The 19,996-nt window shown below is 48.4% G+C and overlaps 1 protein-coding gene across 5 annotated transcripts in view; it reads right to left on the bottom strand.

Annotated features, from left to right (window-relative positions):
• Positions 1-19,522, bottom strand: part of SLC45A3 (solute carrier family 45 member 3) — a 28,306-nt gene extending 8,784 nt beyond the window's left edge. The window contains exons 1-2 of one of the 5 annotated variants that reach the window (XM_072648043.1): positions 19,445-19,522; positions 1,980-2,396 (exon numbers count right to left, since the gene is read on the bottom strand). In XM_072648043.1, the coding sequence (XP_072504144.1) occupies positions 1,980-2,151 (172 nt within the window). In that variant the 5' untranslated portion in view covers positions 2,152-2,396; positions 19,445-19,522. The other 4 variants (XM_072648039.1, XM_072648041.1, XM_072648042.1 and 1 more) reach the window with 4 other exon arrangements.
• Positions 19,523-19,996: the final 474 nt, after the last annotated feature.

Raw genomic sequence — 19,996 nt, 5'->3', positions numbered from 1 at the left:
TTCAGTTCATTCAATGTAACGGGAAAAAAACTCAAAACATGCTCCTTGCCCATCCCTTCTGCAGAATTTCTCTGCAGAGACAAATCTTTCATTCAGGCTCACAGTTTAGGTAGACTTTTATGAACTGATCCAAGGATAGCCAAGAGAACACATACAATGATCACAATCACCAAAGAAAACCACTCTTGGAGACCTCAGACGCAGGTGAAAGGAAATGACCTCATTTAGAATCCTCTGTTTCCTTCAAAACTCAGTTCCAGCACTACCTTGTACCTGAAGTCTTTCCTGATAGCCAGGTCACCAGTGTGAGGCTCCCCACAAAGGTGACCTCAGATCAGTAATTTTTCATACGCCCCTATGGACCTGCTATCTTCCTGACATAAGAGAGATCCCTGCAGGGCAGAGTCTATCTGGGCACAGAGCAGCTGCTTAAGGCTCCTCAATGACTGATGGGCTGACCTGTTTAGAGGTGAATGATCAAAGACACTTGCCCCCAGTCAGCTGAAGTCTTAGATGAAGGGTAGAGAGCATCACACACACAATCTCACGTGGCTGTGGTGTGTGGAAGTTTTGCTTACCTGTTTCTCTGTTATAAAGGAGAATTTTGGGCAGGATTGGGGAGAGATGGTATGAGGATAAAAAAGAGCTTTCAGGAAAACATTTCATATGATAAGGGAATGATTTCAGAGAAACTTGGGAAAACCTGTATAAATGACGAAGAGGGAAGTGAGCAGAACCAGGGAAACATTTAATACAAAGACTTTAATATTCTAAAATCAAAGCAACTCTGAAAACCTTAGGAACTTTAATCAGCATAATAATAGTGATCAGCCAGGAGTCCAGAGGACTAATGATCGAACAGACTATAACCACGTCCTGACAGAGGACAAAGGCTCAGAGGGCAGAAGCAAAGAGGGGGACCTGGCCAATGTGGTCACATTTGTTTTGCTTAATTCTAAACGTTTGTCACAAAGGTGGAATTTCCCCCCCTAAGACGGGGGAGGGAGTAAGGGGGGGGGGAAGGAAGAAAAATTCTGATTTTTGTTGGTTGAAAACAAGTAAAAGTAATTTTTAAAAAAATATGTCACCAAGCAGATGGCTCTCCTTCAATTGGGAAACAGCTGAAGAAATTATGGGCAGCAATGTAATGGAATATTACGGTGTCTTAAGAGACAATGGATATGATGACTATACAGAAGCATGGAAAGACTTTTATGAACTGGTGCAAAGTAAACAGACTCAGGGAAATAACCTGAGTGCACAAGGACTAAAACATTGAGAAATGTGAGTTCCTGGAGGGCAGGCAGTGCTCTAGTCTTTCTTCATATTCCCAGGACAGTGCCTGGCACATAATAATCAGTTAACAAATGCCTGTTGATTAACAATGTAAATGGAAAGAATAGTAACAATAAAAAACAAAATGCTGTGAAATAATAATGACCAAACCTGGTTCCAAAGAAGAGATATGAAAAGACATTCCCTGCCCCACTCCTTATCAGAGATGAGGATCCATGATACAGAAATTTGTGTATAACATCAGCCCCTTCCAATCTGATGTTATGTTTGGCTGAAAATTTTTTCTCTTTTCCCTCCTCTTTTAAAAAATGCTTTATTATTAGAGATGGCTCTATGAGAGGGGAGGAGAGAGACAGGTGATTGAAAAATAAGATCAATAAAAATTTGTTTTAAAAAGCTACCCAGAAGAAGCTGATATAAAAAAAAATTCTTCACTTTCCCCCAACTAGGATTACCCCTTCACCACTATGGGGATTATGGCCTTCCTTGGCACTGCTCACCCACCAGACCTTAGAACATCATAAAATCTCCTTAGTTACCAGAAAGTCTACTTCCCCCCTCAGCACCAAGACCAGTTAAGAGTATCCCCCTAGACTAGGTTAGGAAACCAAGGGCCTGATGAAATTTGGGGATATGAAGGAGTCCACAGAAAGGAGTAGTAAAAGATGCGGAAGGTGACTTACCCAGAACCATTGTCATAAACTTCTCTTCCACTCCAACTTCCAGCAGCAAAGGTGGTACATAGGTGATTCCTGCAGCCAGACAGACTTCTAGGCCAAAGGTCAGCAGATTGACAAGTAGGAGTTGGGTTTTCCGATGCCGTAGCAGCTGGGTTGCCCACAGCTTCTGGGCCATGGCCCATCAAGAAAAGAGATGAGGAATATGGAACTGTGAATCAGATGGCCCAGCAGGAACAAGGCTCAGCTGTGCTCCAGGTCCCAAGGCCTTTCCTCTGGTGCTCAGCTACCCGCTGCCTCTGGCTAACGCAGAAACCCTTCATCTCTACCATCACCCTCACTCAGGCTCGGTTTCCTTGACCATGCCAAGTGTCCTGTAGCAGAAAGACTCCTCGATGTGGGCACATCTTAGCAGTTTTGATCCTGAGACAGACCAGTATAAACATGGAGCATTAGACTTTGAGAGCAAACTTGGGATCATCTATACCAGGGAGTTCTTAGGTGATTTTTTTTTCCATATGTCACAGACACCTTGAATTGTCTGGTGAAGTCTATGGACCACTTCTTAGAAAAATGTTTTTAAATGCATAAAATAAAATGCATATGATTATAAAGGAAACAAATTACACTAGAATGGGATTATCAAAATATTATTTTTTTTAAGTTTACAGACTCCAGGTTAAAAATTTATAATCTATACCAAGTATTTTATTCCAGACTGGCCTTCTTTGCCTCTTAGGCAGAAAAGTGATGCAGGAGAGTGCTGGGGCTGGAGTCAGGAAGACCTGAGTTCAAGTCTGGCCTCAGACAGTTACTAGCTGTGTGACCCTGGACAAATCACTTTACCTCTGTCTGCCTCAGTTTCGTCAACTACAGCATGCTAGCATCTACCTCATAGGGTTGCTGTGAGGGTTAAATGAAGCAAAGTGTAAAGTGTTTAGCAGAGTGCCTGGCCCATAGTAGGGACTTAATAAATGTTTGCTCCCTTTCCCTCCCCTTAGTGCATTGATTCCCAAGCACCTTCCTCACCATCCATCCGTCCATCCGTCCATCCAAAAATGCAGATACATTGTAATGTTAGTCTAAGACTGACATCATTAGACAGACAAATCAGCTGCCTAAATAAAAATCCTATAATACATTCCACATTCAAAGAGATATGGTTTGTCATTGTTTTCTGACTTGGATTTCCTATAAAACAGTTCTTTCTCATCAATATGGGAAACAAGACTATTGAACTCCCAGTTCTCCATGCCCTACCCATTATCATGTTTCGCCCCTACCCCTACACCCCTGAGATGCTCCTTGGGTTTGGTGTGGACTTCCCCTGAACCTTCCACCTCCCATCCCTTTCTACTTTCCAAAGCTAGCTTGGTTTGAAGCCCCTTCTGGGATTCCTTCTGGCAAGACTTCTTATTTCTCTCACCCTATCAGTGAATGCCTTTCTTGTTCTCCCCAGAAGAAGAGCGGGTCCAGGTTGAGTAAGAGAGAAAAGACTATGGTTTGGGGGTGTCTTTATTTTAAACTTGTCAGTGAAATACTTTAAAATCTCTCTGGGGGAAGCAGTTTTAATGAGGAAGAAACATTCCCACAATGAGCTGCTCCAACTGTTCTGGGGCTGTTCCCAGAGGCTAGGTCTCAATCGCACAACCTGGAAACACCTGTGATGCCCATATCCCCCTGAGTCTGGCATAGTGCCCTCCTCTCCCACCTAGTTCCTATTCAGACCAGGAACCATCAGCAGAACGTTTGTTCTCTGCAGGAGTTCCCACCGAAGAATCCAAATGTACTTTCCCAATACCATCACTGGGCTAAGTCACGGTCACTGGGCACCACTCCCCTACACTGTATCGTATGGCACACAGCTTTCTGGAACAGGTGCCAGCTGTTTTAGGATCAATAAAAAGAGCGAAAGGAAATCAGGACCAGGAGACCTGGAGAACACTACAGTCTGAAGCTGTGCCATCCTCCCCAGCTTGGGGAAGGGGGTAGAAATAAGGGGAAAGGGCACAGCTTCATGTTCTTACTACCTCCCAGGAATACCTATCCTCAAAGGCCCAGCTCAAATCCCATTCCCTCCAAAGAATCATTCCCTCTGGCCCTCACCAATCTAATTAGACTCAGACCAATTGGTGGAATTTTTACAGACTTGCCTAAACTCATACAGATGGTAAATACACGAGCTGAAATTTAATTCCTTTGGATGTTGATGAATTATGAAATCTATACAGAACACTGGTCTCAGTGAATGCATTTATTTCCCCTGCCCAGATATGGTTCTGCCCTTAAGGATCTTCCTTCTTACCTTTTTCTGCATCCCCAAGAGATGAGCACAGAGTTGATGTTCCAAGATTTCCAAAAGGAGACAGCTGCCTACATGCACATGATGTAGCCTTCCGACCCTACATGGGACTTCCGTGACTGCAGCCCACTGACACAGAACTTTCTAACTGGGAAAGCCTTAGTAGATCACCTACTACAGTATACTGCACACAGCAGGCACTTAATGCTAGTTGGACTGTGACTGAAACTCAACACATACAAATAGATTTCCTTATCTTTCCAATAAAACTGCCTTTCCCCTAAACTTCTCTACTTCTGTGGATGATAACAGTTCACAGCTTCAAAGCCATCCTTGACTCTTTAATCTCCCTTTCCCCCCATATCTCTACATTACTAGAATCTATCCTTTCTCTCTGCATAGCTAGGTGTGGCAGAGGATGAGTGCTGGGCCCAGTCTTCCCAAGTTCAAATCTGACTTCAGACACTTAGCTATGTCACCTTGGACAAGTCCCTTAACACAATCTGCCTCGATTCGATTCATTAATCTGTAAAATAAGTTGCAAAAGGACTTTAGCGTCTTTGCTAAGAAAATCCCAAATGGGGTCATGAAAAGTCAGATACAACTGAACAAAAATCCTCTCTCCACCCTAGCTCAAGCCCTCACCTTTCACCTGAAGTAACTGCAACATCTCCATGGGATTATAGATTTAGAGCTGGAAGGGATCTTAAAGGCTGTCTGTGTCTAGTTCAATAATCTTATTTTACAGATGAGAGATATTGAGGGAGAGAGAGACAGAGATGGGGGAGAGGGAAGAGAAAGGAGTGAGAGACACAATGGGAGGGAGAGGGAAGAGAAAGAGAGGGGGGAGGAGAAGAGATTAAATGACTTGCCCACAGCCACCTAGGTGATAAGTGACAAACCCAAGGATTCCTGATTGGTATCCTTGTACCCCTCTCTAATTCATATGGCACATAGTTGCCAAAATGCCATTTTGAAAGCACAGATACAACCATATAACTTCCTGATCAAGGATCTCCAGGGTCTCTCCTATTGCCTCTCAGATAAACTCCTTTTAAAGTCTGGCATCAACCTACCTTTCCTCTTCATTAACAGTTAACCGACCGTTCTCAGAAGTCACCATTCTATCGTCTACATCCACACTTTGCCTAGCATCCTTTGTCTAGATTGCCTTCTCCTCCTTCCCTCTCTACCTCTCAAGAGTCTGGCTTCAATGCCACCTCCTACAGGAAGACTTCTCTAACCATCTGAGATGTCAATGCTACTGTATCCTCACCCTTCCCAATGGAATGGAAACTCCTTGTGAAAGCAAAGACTGTTTTTCTTTTTATCTTGGTATTCCCCCCAAGTGCCTAGCAAGATGACTTAAAGAAAGTAAGTGACCTTTTTTGGAGGCATTCAGGGTTAGGTGACTTGCCCAAGGTCACATAGCTTAGTAAGCATCTGAGGCCACATTTGAACTCAGATCCTCTCAACTCCAGGGCCAGTGCTCTATCCACTGTGCCATCTAGTAGCCCCCAATAGTAAGTGATTAATGAATTCTGAATGAATTAACAAATGCTGGAAGGAAGGGGCTACAGAAACATCTCTTCCTCCTCTGAACCAATGCTTTGGAGGGAAGTCCTACCAACATCCAAGAGACTGGATGGATAAAGGTGGGAAAAGACTTGCCTCAGATTCCCTCACCTGCCCAATGTCACATGGGCAGCAAAGCAGCAGAGAGGATTAGGAAACCACCTTCTCTTAGATTTTTCCAAAGGGAGATGGGCAGAAGCACAGCATCCAAAAGGTTTTCCCTAGTTTCTCCATGTGCCCTGAGCATCCTCACAGTATTCCTCCCCTGTCCCTCACTTACCACCTTCCCTCAGAGAAAGGAGGCAGCGTGCAGAAAGAGCCCAACCCAATTCCCCTGACCCAGGGGGTCCAAGCTCCAGGAAGCTGGTGTTCCGGCTCGGCTCAGCTCCACCACCCCCACCCACCTTCTACTCTGCCACAGGGAGGGACCAAGAGGGACTCACCTGTTTCACATTTCCCAGAGACTGACCCTCCCTGAGCAAACAGAAGCTCTGCCAACCTCAGCACCACCCATGGCTCAGCTCACCCCCTCCAAACTCCCTGCTATTTAAAATCAATTGCAGTTCTCCAGCAAACAAAAATCATGCCACCTTTCTCCTTCTCTCCTGGCTGCCAGCACCTCTGCATCCAGTTAGCTCCTTCCTCAACCCTCCACAGGGGCCCCTGGGGCAAGGGGACCGGACCCTCCGGTGCCCAGCTCCCCAGGGAGCACAGGGGGAAGAGCAGGAGGGGTAAAGGGGAGGAGGAGGGGCTGCCCTCTTCTAAATCGGAGCAGGCTACCTGCCTCCTCACTTGGGCATCCCTCCCCCACCCCCACACTCTTTACCTAACTCCCTGGGGACTGGGCCAGGTGAAGAGCTCATTGAAGTCAAGTAGGAAAGAAGCAGGCACAATCCTGGCCCTATGTCTCTCCCCCTCAATTCTTTGGTTGTCGGGGCCGCCCTCTCAATCTCTCCAATGTCAGGATTTTAGTTCCACGGGGATTTCTTTTACCCTACCCATGAGCCACTGGGCACACAACATTTCTCAGCCTGGGTATCTGTCAGGCTTTTGCTCAGTCACCAGAAAATCAAAGCCCTTTAGAAAGATTAAGCCAACTGTGGCTTTCTAATAACCTCAGACGAACCGTATCACCACCCCGAATCACTTTCTTTTCTCCACTTCTGCACCTTTTCTGGCTGCAAGAGTGCTAGAGTTGTAAATCAGAAAGACCAGAGTTCAAATCCTGCCACTTATTCCCTGGGGGCAAGTCATTTAACCTCTCTCAGCCTCAGTGGCCTCATCTGAAAAAAAATTAAGGTGGGGGTAGATGGGAGAGGATGGCTCTTAATCTGTGGGTTAGAGCACATACTGTGCCACTATCTAGCTGTAGGACCTAGGCCAAATCATTTGACTTTCTCAAGCACCCATATTTTTTTTTAATGTGGAAAAGGAGGAGGAATTTTTTTTAAAAAAGAAATTCAAGGGGAAGATTAGTCCCAAGACAATAACCTGCGATCTATGTACCCCTTTTTCAAGGGGTCAGTGAATTTGGATGGGAAAAAAAATACCTTTACTTTCAGTAACTTCCGAAATATTTAGCATTTTCTTTCATTACGATAAAAAAAAAAACATTCTGAAAAGGTGTCAATCTATACCTTTCACCAAATTGTCTAAGGGATCCATGGTGCCCCCCCAAAAAAAAGAAGAAGAAGAAAGAAAAAGATTAGGTATCCCTGGCAAAATTCAGCAAGCACTAGAGTACATACTTTGAGCTAGGCACCCATTCTAAGCAATGGGGAAACAGGGACCAAACAAAACAAAAATAACTCTGCCCCCTCCCCCAGCTCTAAGGTCTTTTCCAGTTCTCATGCTCTACTGATCTAGAGGATCATTCACTTCAATTATGAGACAATACAACATTTATTAAACATTTGCTATCTTATTTTATGCTATTTTCTCCTTTAATTTCCTAGTTTAAAAAAATTAGCTCTACCTTGCTTTTAGGTTTACAGGAAGCATTAACCCAGGGATAAGGTTGGATCTGACAGCAGTAAAAATTAAGGGGTCAGGCCCGACCCTCTTCTCTAGAAAAGGCCAGGTAAGAATGCCTCACAAAGGCTCAGGGATTTAGCTGTTAAGAACAGTCTTCTTCCTATTCTGAGGGCTTAGGTTTTGTTTCTGGGGTTTTGGTTTTTTGCAAAGAACAAATGGAACAAATAAATTAGAACTGAGGGCTCCAAAGTCTCCCAAGACAGATCTCCTCCAGGCATCACACCCTGGTTCTCCAAGCTATGAACCCTGAGAGGTCACCGTCTAGCTTGGAGACTCCATAAACCAGGCACAGAGGTGTGAAAATGACTTCCAATATCAGTGTCCAGCTACCTCCTGCTTGTGTACTTCTCTGTGGTTTGGAAACTCCAGTTTACTCATCAGTCGGCATTCCTAGACACTGAGTTTGAAAACGAGGGCTAAGGTGCAGTCCCCCTAATTTCGTGCCCTTCCTCTCAGCCTTGGAGGATATTTCTGTCTCAAATGCAGCTGCCTGACTTCCCTTGTCATGTTCTGCCCATCTGGCAAACAAAAGATCAACAGGAAGACCAACCAACTCGAGCTTTCACCTGGAAAGGAAGGAGAGAAATGGGGTAAAGGGAGGGGAGTGGGCTGGGGTGGGGGTGGGAAGAGACAGAACAGGAAGGGAAAGAATTTGGCTGACCCCCGAGGAAAGAAGTCAGAGCACTCAGAGGAGAGAATTTCATAGTCCAGCCTGCTCTTCCAGACCTCGGTCCATGTCCCCATCCCTTCCAGATGTGGCTCCCCCTGATTCACCAAGACTTCAGAGCGCGCGTGCACGCACAGACACACACAGACACACACAGACACACACATACACACACAACCAGAGGAAGACAGAACTCTTCTCACCTCAAAACCTTCCACCTGTGCCGCCACCACCACCAAACACATACAAGCACCTACTGGTCTACGAAAGTCCTTCCTCTACACCAGGAAGAAATAACTAGGTCTGGAGAGACTGAAGGACAACTAAGTAAGGAACAGAGTCCTGGCCCTCCCAGTCTCTTGCTCCAATCATCAGGACTCTGGATCTCCCCCAAGAACCATGTATGTGTCAGAAGGAAGGAAGAGGAATGGGGACCCCCCTCCTCACTTTGCCCAGCACTTTGGACTCCACCATCCACAGCTGGGAGATCAGAGATCCTCATTTACTGGATTTCCCCAACTAAAACCCCCCACAACATCTCCATCCAGAATCCAGGGAAGGGGGAAAAGTCACTGGGCAAAAGAAACAAACTTGACCTGAACTTTCTAACTTTCTCAAACTTCAAAAGGCAGTGTTGGAGCTGGGGCGAAGGAGAGAGGCCAGAGGGGGACAGAAAAGCCATGGACTCCAGGGAAGTGAGGACAGACGCATAAAGAAATCACTGAGGGCTTTCCATGGGATTGCTTTGCTGGACTCAGGTAGGGCAAGGGGATAACGCAAGGCTCCTCCCTACTCAGGCTGATAAAAGTTCGGTATGTGGCCGGAGCCTGGGGGTGGGGAGGAGTAAGAAGGAAAGAAGGGGATCCTGCTACCACCCCACCCCAACATGTTCAATGATTCTACCAGTCCTTCAACACCCTCCCCAAGGCACATCAAATGGGCAATCCCTCACTCCAAGCGGCTGACGCCCAGTGCCATGACCCCTCTCTCTGTGCAGTCACAATGGAAGCAGGCTTTCTCCCAGGCTTTTCAAGAGAAAGCTTCTCCTTTGCCCTCTCCCCCCAATCAAATTCTCTGGCATATCGCTGAAATGCAGGGGGAGGGGTCCTAAAGTAATGAAAAGTGGGGGAAGAGTTCCAACTGAACAGCTACTATCCTCCCCCATTTTTTCAAGGAGAGTCCTTACATTGTCCCAAATTGTGGAAGAGGAATGGGGGTGGGGTGGGGGAAGAGGTGAAAACAAGCTAGGGAGGTGAGAAGCAGAAACTGGGCCCCTAAAAAAAGAAAGGTGAAAAGAACACTGTCCAGTCTGAGCTAAGCCTAGAGACTCCTTGGGCCCTGGATCCTTCGTAAGATCTCTCTCAGGTGGGCATGACAAGGCTCTTCCCAATTTCTCTTTCCTACCCACTCTCACCTAATCCCCTCCAAAAAAAAAATAAAGAAAAGAAAAAGAAAAACTTACTCCACAATAACAGCTCTATACAGTGGAGAAAGATTTAGAAAATTGTTGGTTCAAATATTATAATGTTCATTTTACAGGTGGAGAAGTTGAGTTTCTGAATGGTGAAGTGATTTGTCCAAAGTCACCCAGTTGGTGGGTTCTGGCTCCAAGTTCAATGTTATTTCCACAAAACCACCCACTTCTCAATAGCTAGACTCCGAAGGCCACTCCACCAAAAGACTTCCTAACCTAAACTCTCCAGCCCCAGAGGGGATAAGCTTCCTCTGAAGCCCATATTGTCAAGAGGGTTGGGGGGAGGGGGAAAGAGAGGAAGCCCCAAGCGCCCCTTTTCAAGGCACACCCCACACTCCCTCCTTCCCCACCCCCTCCAGGGTCCGGAGGCTGGGGATTTAGCGTTCACCCTGCTGAGCTGCCTTTTCTTCACCAGGGACAGGGAGGCTTCTGCTCAGCCGCCTGTCAGGGGAGAGCGAGGGGGCTGCAGGCCAGGATACAAAAGGGGATTAGGGAAAAGCCTCCCGGCCTGCAAAGTAATCCATCAAACTCTCCCCCCGCCTGCCAGCACTGGCCCCTTCCCACTCAATGCTCCCCTTTCCAGCTGCTCTCAGCCTCCCACTGACCCCCCTTCCCTGCTCCGGGGCCCTGTCAAGAGCAAAGTGAATCCTTGGTGTTGGGGAGGGGTACGGGAGATGGCGGGAGAGGAAGAGATGAGGACACAAGAGCCACTGGGAAAAGGGCATCGGATTCCCTGCCCCCTCCCCTCCCCCAATGTGTGAAAACCCAACAGGTGGCAGCAGCCTGCAGCAAAGTGGCTTTTGTCGCCCCGTCGGAGAGCCCAAACCAGCCCCTCAAAGGGAACAAATGCTAGGCAAGGTCTGAAGGGGGGGGAGGGAGAAGGGGAGAGGCTGGCAGGGCCTGCCCCTCCCTCCTAGCACCAGCCCCCTCTCCACAAGCCTGAGTCTCAACTTCACCTGAGGTTCCCTCCAGGTCCCCCCTACCTGCTCACAGCTCTAAACAGAAACCAGAAGGTGATACACTCAAAGTAGAAACATACACAGACCCCAGGGCCAGACACCCTCAAAAGTCAGACTTCTGTGGGAATCCAAGCCCTAAGACCCGAATGCCCCTGCCCCAGGCTCTTCCTCTGCCCAGAAACTGACTGGTCAAAGTTGGAAAAGCATAGGCTAAGAGGATACATGCCTTTCTCCTACCCCAAGGACCCTTCATCTCCACCCCATCCCCTAAAAACAAGAGTACTGGTGCCTCCCTCACATTAAGATTACCAAAAATGGATGAAACCCCCTCCCTGCCCCTGCCTCCCTCAATTCCCATGGCTCCCAGCCTAAGGATGAGGGGAGTCTTGGAGCAACACTGGTAGCTCCACGGAGCACATATCCTTTAGCCACCATCTGGCCAAGAAGCCGGAGGTCCTGGACACTACTCCCTCCCCTGTCACTTTCAGGGGGAAGGGGCCAGGGAAGTCTTTATACACAGGCCATGAACTTATACTATGGGAATGAGGCCTCAGGGAGACAATTAAATGAGAGAAGGGTTCCCCGTGTTCTTGGCTTTCCTCCCCATCACCTGTCTACTCTCTGTTCCAGCACCAATATAATGCTGAGGGTCAAAGGGTATTTGGAATTCTTTGTTGAGGGGGGGTAAAGAGGACATCTGGGGGCAAAATAATCCTCCTCCCCACCCTCCCTCTGGCTGGGCTCTTTTCCCAGAAGAGGTCAGTAGCCAAGTGCACTTTCCATTTATGAAAGAGGGAAAACTATCCTGAAGGCTGGAGAGACAGTTCCCAACACCAACACACACAACCCTGCCCCTCAAAGTGAAACCCAAACACCCACAGGCCCAGGTTGACCCTCCCTCCTTTCCCAGGACACCCTGGTGTCCGTGTACTCCTTCTCTCTTGCCTGCCCCAAAGGGGTAAGGTCTACTTGGGGAACCTGCCACTGGACTAGTCAGATGAGTCAATTCACCGGCCTTGTTGTCCAGAGAGACAGAGCACAGGACTGGACCTAAATGAGAGGGATAATCATCTCTCAGAGCAGGGTGGGGGTTACCCACCTCACTTTACAGATGAGTAAACTAACGTTCAGAGAGACAGGACTTGAACCCAGTTCATCTTTAAGGTCTTTCCAGCTCTAAAATCTATGATTCTATGGCGCGTTCCATTTAGAATCACAGTGCATTCAATAGGACTTGGGTTAGAACTTGGCCCCAAGGGTGGGTGGGGAACCCTTAAAGAGAGACATGCTCTATTTCTTCCCTAATATCCACCCCCAGAACCGGGCAGGAGGCCTCCCATGGCTTAGGAGCACTCTGCCAGGAGACTGTAGTCTACACCTACCTAGCAGCCCCCTGAGAAGCCACTGCTGGCCTTCACACCCTTGTTTTCCTACTCAAGCCAAGACACCATCAACTCATCAAAACCCACCCAGGAAGAATGCTGAGAAATATGTGAAAGCCTATATTCACTGGGGACATAGGTGGTGCCACAGTGGATAGAGCACTGGGCCTGGAGCTCAAATCTGGCCAAAGGTACTTACTGTGGGACCCTGGGCAAGTCATGTCACCCTGTTTGCCTCAATTTCCTCATCTGTAAAATGAGCTGGAGAAGGAAACGACCAACCACTCCAGTATCTTTGCCAAGAAAACTCCAAAATGGGGTCACAGAGTCGGACATGACTGAAGAACAACCACATTCAATTGTCCTTTTTCCCCATTTCCAAAGAGGTCATGTGAAAAATTTATGCCTATGATATAGTGGGAAGTGGCATATCATGGGGGGTAAAACGCTGAACTCACAACACTGCCATTCGGGTGAAATGGGATGATTTTAATGCTATTTTTAAAGTATTCAAAGTGGTACACTGATGTCAGTTATTAACAGCAGACTACAACAAGTTACACTGAAGAAATCAGGCAGGAAAATCAGGGACAGCATTAAAGAAATGCCGGCAAGGGAAAGTGGGGAGAAAGAGGGGGGAGGGAGAAGGAGAGAGGGAAGGGGAGAAAGAAAGAGGGAGAGAGGGGGGAGAGAGGGAAAGAGGGAGGGAGAGGGAGAAAGAGAAGAAAAGAAGAGAGGGAGAGAGAAGAGAAAGGGGGAAGGAGAGGAGAGAATATGAATGAGGCGTAAAAGATGAATAACCTTCAAGCTCCATCACCAAAAGAACTAAAAAAAAAAAAAAAAAAAAAGGTGCCCAGCAACAAACTGATGGGAGGACATACACCAGAGTTACATAAGACAGGCAGGTATGAATGGAACGTCATCTGCACCAGTGGAGGGAAGACCAACACTGATGAGATCTCACATCTATCAGAATATTACTGAAAAGAGAATGAGACTAGGAGTCAGGAGACCAGGCTTCTAATGACACATCTACCACTAAACAAGCCCTACGATCTTGGGCAAATTCACATTCTCTGAGCCTCAGTGTAATGGTTCACATTCATATGGCCTCCTCTGTGCCAGACACTTGGCTGAGGGCTTTATAAATAATATCTAAACTGATTCTCACAACAACCCTGGGAAGCAGGAACTGTTATAATTCCCATTCCTTACAGTTGAGGAAACTGAGGCAGAAAGAGGTTGTATCCATGGTCACACAGCTAGTAAGTGTCTAGGGTCAAATTTGAATTCAAGTCTAGGGCTCTATCCACCATACCACCTAACTGCCTAGTGTACTTACCTGTGTAGTGGAAATGATGATCCCTGCCTTGTCTAACTCACAAGATTATTTGGCATAAATCAAGTGAGTACTTGGGGTGGGGGAAGGGGAAAAGCATCTTTCTGTACAAGGATAAAGTAGTTTTATTGTTCTCATCACCATTCTCTCTTAGAAGTTGTGAGTAGATAAACGGTACTCCTGTTCAGAAAGGAGAGGGAGAGACCAGTGGTCCCAGACACCTATCTGCAGCAGTCCTTTCAGGCCATCAGACAAGAGACTTCATGAAGATCAGAGGCACAGAATATTGCAACTGGAAGAGAAACCAGAGATCCTCTTGTCTAATCCCCCCACTTTAGACATGAGGAAACCAAGGACTTTTGTTATTGTTCAGTCATTTCTGACTCTTCACAATCCCATTTTCTTAGCAGAGATACTGGAATGGTTTGTCACTCTTTCCTTCTCCAGGTTTTTTACAGATGAGAAAACCCAGGCAAAAAAGGTGATGTGACTTGCCCAGGGTCACACAGCTAGTAAGTGTTTGAGGCCAGATTTGAACTCAGGAAGAGAAGTCTTCCTGACTTCAGGCCTTGTGCTCGATGGCTCCACCTAGCTTCCCTAAACCAAGGCCTAGAGAGGAGAAAAGATTATTCAAAGGCACAAGGCAAGTGAGAAAAGATGCTTTCTTCATCAGTATTCGTTCTATAACTGGTGCCAGGGTCAAGGTATAAGAACTCATCAGGACAGGGTTGACACGCTAGAAAATACGGACATCTTTTAAAATCCTCATTACGCTCACTGATGCCCCCCCCCCCCCACGTTTTAACCAAATGCCATCGCCCCTCTAAGCTCCAATCCAAATTCCTATTTATTTGGTCCCTGGGCCCTAGAGCCTTTAAAAAGTACCACATCATAATAACACAGTAATTCTTCCCTATGTTCCTTGAGAGCAATTTATCTTACTCTTCTTTATCCAGCCCTCAGCCCTAACTTGGGCTTGGGCACACAGAAACTAGCTTATCTTCCACCTGATATCATATCTGACAATTAATCCCAACAGGAGTACTTGGGATAGAAGGCAGGGACAGGTCTGGACTCCTGCTGTGATTTCTCGGCTGCTTTTTTGCTCCATGCAAGGCCAGCTGTCAAGAGGAGAAGCTAGTTTGGACATCCCTTTGGGAAAGGGAAGTGAGTGACTGCCTAGTTTCCTGGGATGTTTACCAACTCAAAGTACACCTGTGATAAGAGGGTGGGGTGGAGGGGAAGGGAAACAAGGAAAGCTAGTTTAGTTGTGGCAGGAACCAATCCCATCTATTTGGACATTTATTTATTTAGCCAGCCGGGAACTGATTTTTGGAAGACTGGGAAAAGGCTCAACCTTCTGCCTTTTGGCTCAACCCTACTCCCTAGCTAGGGTAGTTTGGGATAAATCCAATTAAGAAGCACCAAGTCAGAGAGGTTAGGGTAAACTTAACGATCCTCCCTCCCAGAAAGTCAGCAAAGGATCTATAGACCAAGACAGATCTGTGATGGCTCTATAACCATCCCCATACAAGAAACATTCCCAGCTCTCCCCACCCTTCACCCCCACCCCAGGCACATTTAATACACTGGACAAAGCTCAACACATATATTTCTATTGCTGGGAGCAGTGGTACCAACATTCAGAGGACTGGAGCTGACACCAACTGGTCCAGTCCGTCCTCTTCCCACCCTCTCACCCCCCATCACTGGGATCAGAGCCACTGGTTGTTAGAAGAAAGTAAAGACTGAGTTTTAATTCTAGACACCAGAAAGTAAAGTAGTATAGTCAAGGGGAAACAAGTTTGGGAGAAGGTAGAGGAAGGGAGTCTCTTCTCTCTCATACACAAAATTTAAAAAAAAATGTAGTTATAAAAACAGTATAGGAAGTAAGGTTAGTTTCTCATTTTATCCTTCCCCCCACCTTACCTGATAGCTAGAGCCTAGTTTAATCAGGACAGAAAAGGAAATTGAGGCACAGAACAGTTTGAGTTACAGAATTTTAGAGCTTTCGAGACTGTCTAGTCTGATATTCACTTTCTGATAAGGAAAATGAGGAATCAAAGAAATAAAATGATTTGCCCAAAGCTACATGATAAAACTTATTTAAACGCAGGTCTTGGCTCTTTCCGCTTCTACCAAAGCTTCTCTCCTGAGCTTTCATTTTACAGGTGAGCAAACAGACCTAGAGAATAAATTGTGTGAGGTCACATAGTTTTTGCAGAGAAGAGAACCCAGCCCTGTTTGCCTTCAAAAAAAGATCACAATGTCAGACAGAAACACAGAGAGAAATTTGTCATTAGATAAAATTAAAAAAAAAAACCAACAGAATTTCTTGATGGAAAGGTAATGATCATTCCCTGAAGAGTCCTCACTTGTATTATCCTCATGGATTCAGATGCATATAGCATTGTTGAAGAGGAGTTGCACAGACCCAGTTTCTGTCCCTTTAGGCCAGAGTCCTAAACTTTTCCATTCTTCATCCATTACTCAGAGTCCTAGATATGATTGGCTAAAGCCCCTCAGTATGGAGAGGGGGCTCAAAGGAGACCCTGAGCCTGGAGTCAGGAAAATGAGTTCAAATTTGGTCTCTGACACCAACTGTTGGGACCATGGGCAAGTCATTTTAACCTCTGTCTGCCTCATCTGTAAAATGGGGATCATAATAGCACCTACCTCCCTGGGTAGTTGTGGGGATCAAATGATTTGTAAAAAGCTCTTGGCACAGCTCCTGGCACATAGTAGGTATTTAGTAAATGTTTATTCCCTTCCCTCTTGAATGAGATCATGTATGCAAAAGAGGTATATAAACTGTAAAACACTAAAAGAAAAGATTATTAAGATTGTTTTTATAAGAGGGACCTTGCACCCAGAAGCGACAAGAGATTTAAACCAGATTTGTGCTAGGCCCAGGATTTGGGTTAATTGTTGTTTAGTTATTTTCAGTCATGTCTGATTCTTCATGACCCCCATTTGGGGTTTTCTTGGCAAAGATACTGGAGTGATTTGCTATTTCCTTCTCCAGTTCATTTTACAGATGAGGAAACTGAGGCAAACAGGATGAAGTGACTTGCTCAGGATCACAGCTAGAAAGTATCTGAGACTGGATTTGAACTTGGGTCTTCCTGACTCCGGGCTGGGCACTCTCTCCACTGTACACCTAGCTATCCCCTGGTTGGACTAATAGCCCTATGGAGATACAGCGTCAGGGTCACTGGTGAAGTTAGTTAGGTGGCACAATCAACAGAGCACTGGACCCAGAGTCATGAAGACCTGAGTTCAAATCAAGCCTCAGACCTTCCCTGTGTGACCTTAACCTCTGTGAGCCTTAGCTTCCTTATTTGTAAAATAAGGGTGATAATAATAGCACCAACATCCCAGGGGTCTTGTGAAGATAGATTATAAAGTGATCAGCAAATCTTTTAAACCACGGTTTGTTAAATTCTTCATTTGAAAAATAAAGAAAACAGGTTTAAAAAACCCTTAAAGGGCTATATAAATAAATGACAGTTAATATTATGAATGTGCCTGCAACAGAACTACCAATCTAGCAAGGTTCATCTGTGGAATCAAGGCTTCTCTAGAAGCCAGTCAGATGACCCAGTCCTGAATGCTGAGTGGTGCTGGCCTTTAAATTCACTATCAGTACCTAGAACACCAAGTAATCATATGCATAGCTCCAGGGTCTGTGCCAAAGTGGAGACAACCAGACGGGTGGGAGGATTTGGAGGAAGATTTGGTCCCTTACATGAAAGAAGTGTACTTCCCATACAGGGATCCCCACACACCCCACAGCTGCTCAAGTGATCTTGGGAGAGACTTCTCTGCCCTATTCTCCTTTCCATGATTCCTCATTTCTTCCTTCTTCCCTCAGTTTTGCTAGTTCCTCAGAGGAGACAAGGAAAGAGCTCACTCCATGTGCATCATGAGTATATAGGAAAGCTACCCCCACACATACACAAACATATATACACACCCAAATTGGGGCCTTGGGCTTCTACAGCTGTACTTTTCATCCACAGCTGTATTTTTATCTCCAGACTCATCCTGGTGACTCAAACTTTATTCTCCCAGCACCCTCTCTCAGGAAAGGAGAAGCAAACTAGGGTAAACTGGGAGATATGTCTATGTTTGGGGGTGAAGGCAGAGGAGAAGGAATAGAGGGAAAGTAGAAATTAGCCAGTCCAACCATCCCACGATCACCACTGCCTCCCTAACCCACCGCACGTGTTTCTAATTCTTTGGAGATGGCCAATCTGTCCCTCTCCTCCTATGGCCTAGAAGCACACCCTGACCTCTCTCTAAAGTTCCTCCCAGAAATCCCACCCCAAAGCCACCTCTCCGTGGGTGAGAAAAGGGGATTCACTCGCTGACCCTGCTCCAGGGCACAGACAGGACGAGCCAGTACCAGGGCTATTCTTAGCCCCTGTTTCACGGGATCAGGTCTGTGTCAACAGCTGAAGGATGATCCCTCCACCCAGGTAGACGCGAAGCCAAGCCCCTCCTCACCTCCGCCCCTCCGGGCACCTTACCGGGGACCCCCACCCTCGTGGGCCCCCAGCCCTGGGGGAAGAGGGGAGGAGACGGGCAGCCACGGAGGGGTCGGTGGAGCAGGTGGAGGGAGGGGAGAAATCAAGGCTGAAGGTTGGCCCCTCTCGAGGAGAGGGGAGGCCTGGCGCACGTCCCCCCCCCCCCCCCCCCGGGGGCTCTCCTAACTCCCTCCGCTGACCGCTGCGGAGGGCGGGGGCCTCAGCATCCCCTCCGCCAGGTGCACCTGCCCCAGGACACCTCCATCCCCGCGGCAGCCGGCGAGGCCAGCCGGGGGGGTCCCTTGTTTTCTCTCTCCGCTCCCCCTCCTTCTGACGCCCCTTCCAGTAAAGGGCTGGGCTCACCCCCAGGAAGCTGGGTCGGAGCCGGGGCGCCTCCCCCGGGACCCCTGCCCTGCCCCCGCGCTCCCGGTGCCCGGCGCGGGGAGCGCCCGCGGTGACTCATCCTCCCCCTTTCCGGCGAGGCAGAAACGAGGGAAGAAAATAAATGCAACTTTCCAAAGAAAACTCTGACGCGGGAGGTCGCGACGGGAGCGCGCGTGCCCCGGCCGGCCAGCCCCGGAGGAGCCCCGGAGGAGCCCCGCCGCCCCCGCGGCCCGGCCCGCAGGTCCGGGACCCAGGGCTCCCCCCTGCCCCGCCGGGGGCGCGGGCGCTGCCCTCCGCGCACGGCGTGGGGCCGGCGGGGCAGCCCCCCATCCGCGGGGGCAGAGCGCGCCCCTCCGCCGGAGCCCCCCTCGGGCCCGCAGGCAGCGCGAGCCGCATTCCTACCTGGCCGAGGCGCGCCGGCTGTCACCCGGGCCCCGCGCGGCGCGTGCAGGGCTGCCCCCTCCCCACCCCCCACGCGCGCCAGCCGGCGGCTTTTAAATCTCCAGGTTACACTGCGGGAGGACGGAGCATGCGCGCTGCGGCCGGGGCGGGGCGGGGCGGGGCGAGGGGCGGGGCAAGGTGTAGGGAGGGGGCTCGGAGCGGGTGGGAGGGAAGGCAAAGGTCCGCGCTGCTGCCTCTGTGAGCGCTGGCGGCGTGACCCTGCGCCCCGGCGCGGTGCCCGGCGCTGCCCTGCCCTTGCCCTGAGCTGTGCCCACCCACAGCCCCGCCAGGGCACCGACCTGGAGGCCTGCCCTGCTCCGCCTCCCCCGGCCCAGGTGATGGGCTCCGGCCCCGTTGGGAGAGATCCCGAGAGAAGGTGACCCACCTTCCGCACGGCTCCCTCCTGCTGCACCTGAGGTCCAGTTCGCCCCTTTCTGGCCTGTCTGGAGACAGTGACAACAGGAAGGGGGAAAAGATGAGCTGCTTGTACCAACTCCCCCATCTGAGAAGCTGAGCGGGGCCCCCGGAGCTCGGTTCCCCCCACCCGGAGGTGCGGCCGGGGACGGGCAGCGGCCGGCTCCCTTGTCCTCCAGGGGGTTCCAGATCCCAGGGAAACTCTCTGCAGAGCCCTCCGGAGGCTGCCTTGATGTTAGGAAATCCAGTTGTCCTTGAGAGTCCGAGAAAGGGAGGGAGAAGGAAGTAGCCAAAGGCAGACAGCCTCGTGGGTGACAAGTCCGCAGCCTGTCCGTGCTCCGTGACCCAGAGAACCCTCTCTGGGCACATCCTCCAGGTGGCAAAAGAGAAGAAGCTCTCAGCGTGGGTTCTTGGATATTAGCAGCAGAATTTTTTATGGTAGCAAAAAAAGAAACTAAACCCAAACTGTGAAAGAAGTGGGTGCCAGCTGGTTAGGGAGAAGCTAAACAAATGATAGGCTATG

The sequence above is a fragment of the Notamacropus eugenii genome, chromosome 2 (genome assembly GCF_028372415.1).
Source record: "Notamacropus eugenii isolate mMacEug1 chromosome 2, mMacEug1.pri_v2, whole genome shotgun sequence".
In the NCBI taxonomy this organism is placed as follows: Eukaryota; Metazoa; Chordata; class Mammalia; order Diprotodontia; family Macropodidae; genus Notamacropus; species Notamacropus eugenii.
The sequence above is the reverse complement of the archived record's forward strand: the minus strand, read 5'-3'. Positions and strand labels throughout refer to the sequence as shown.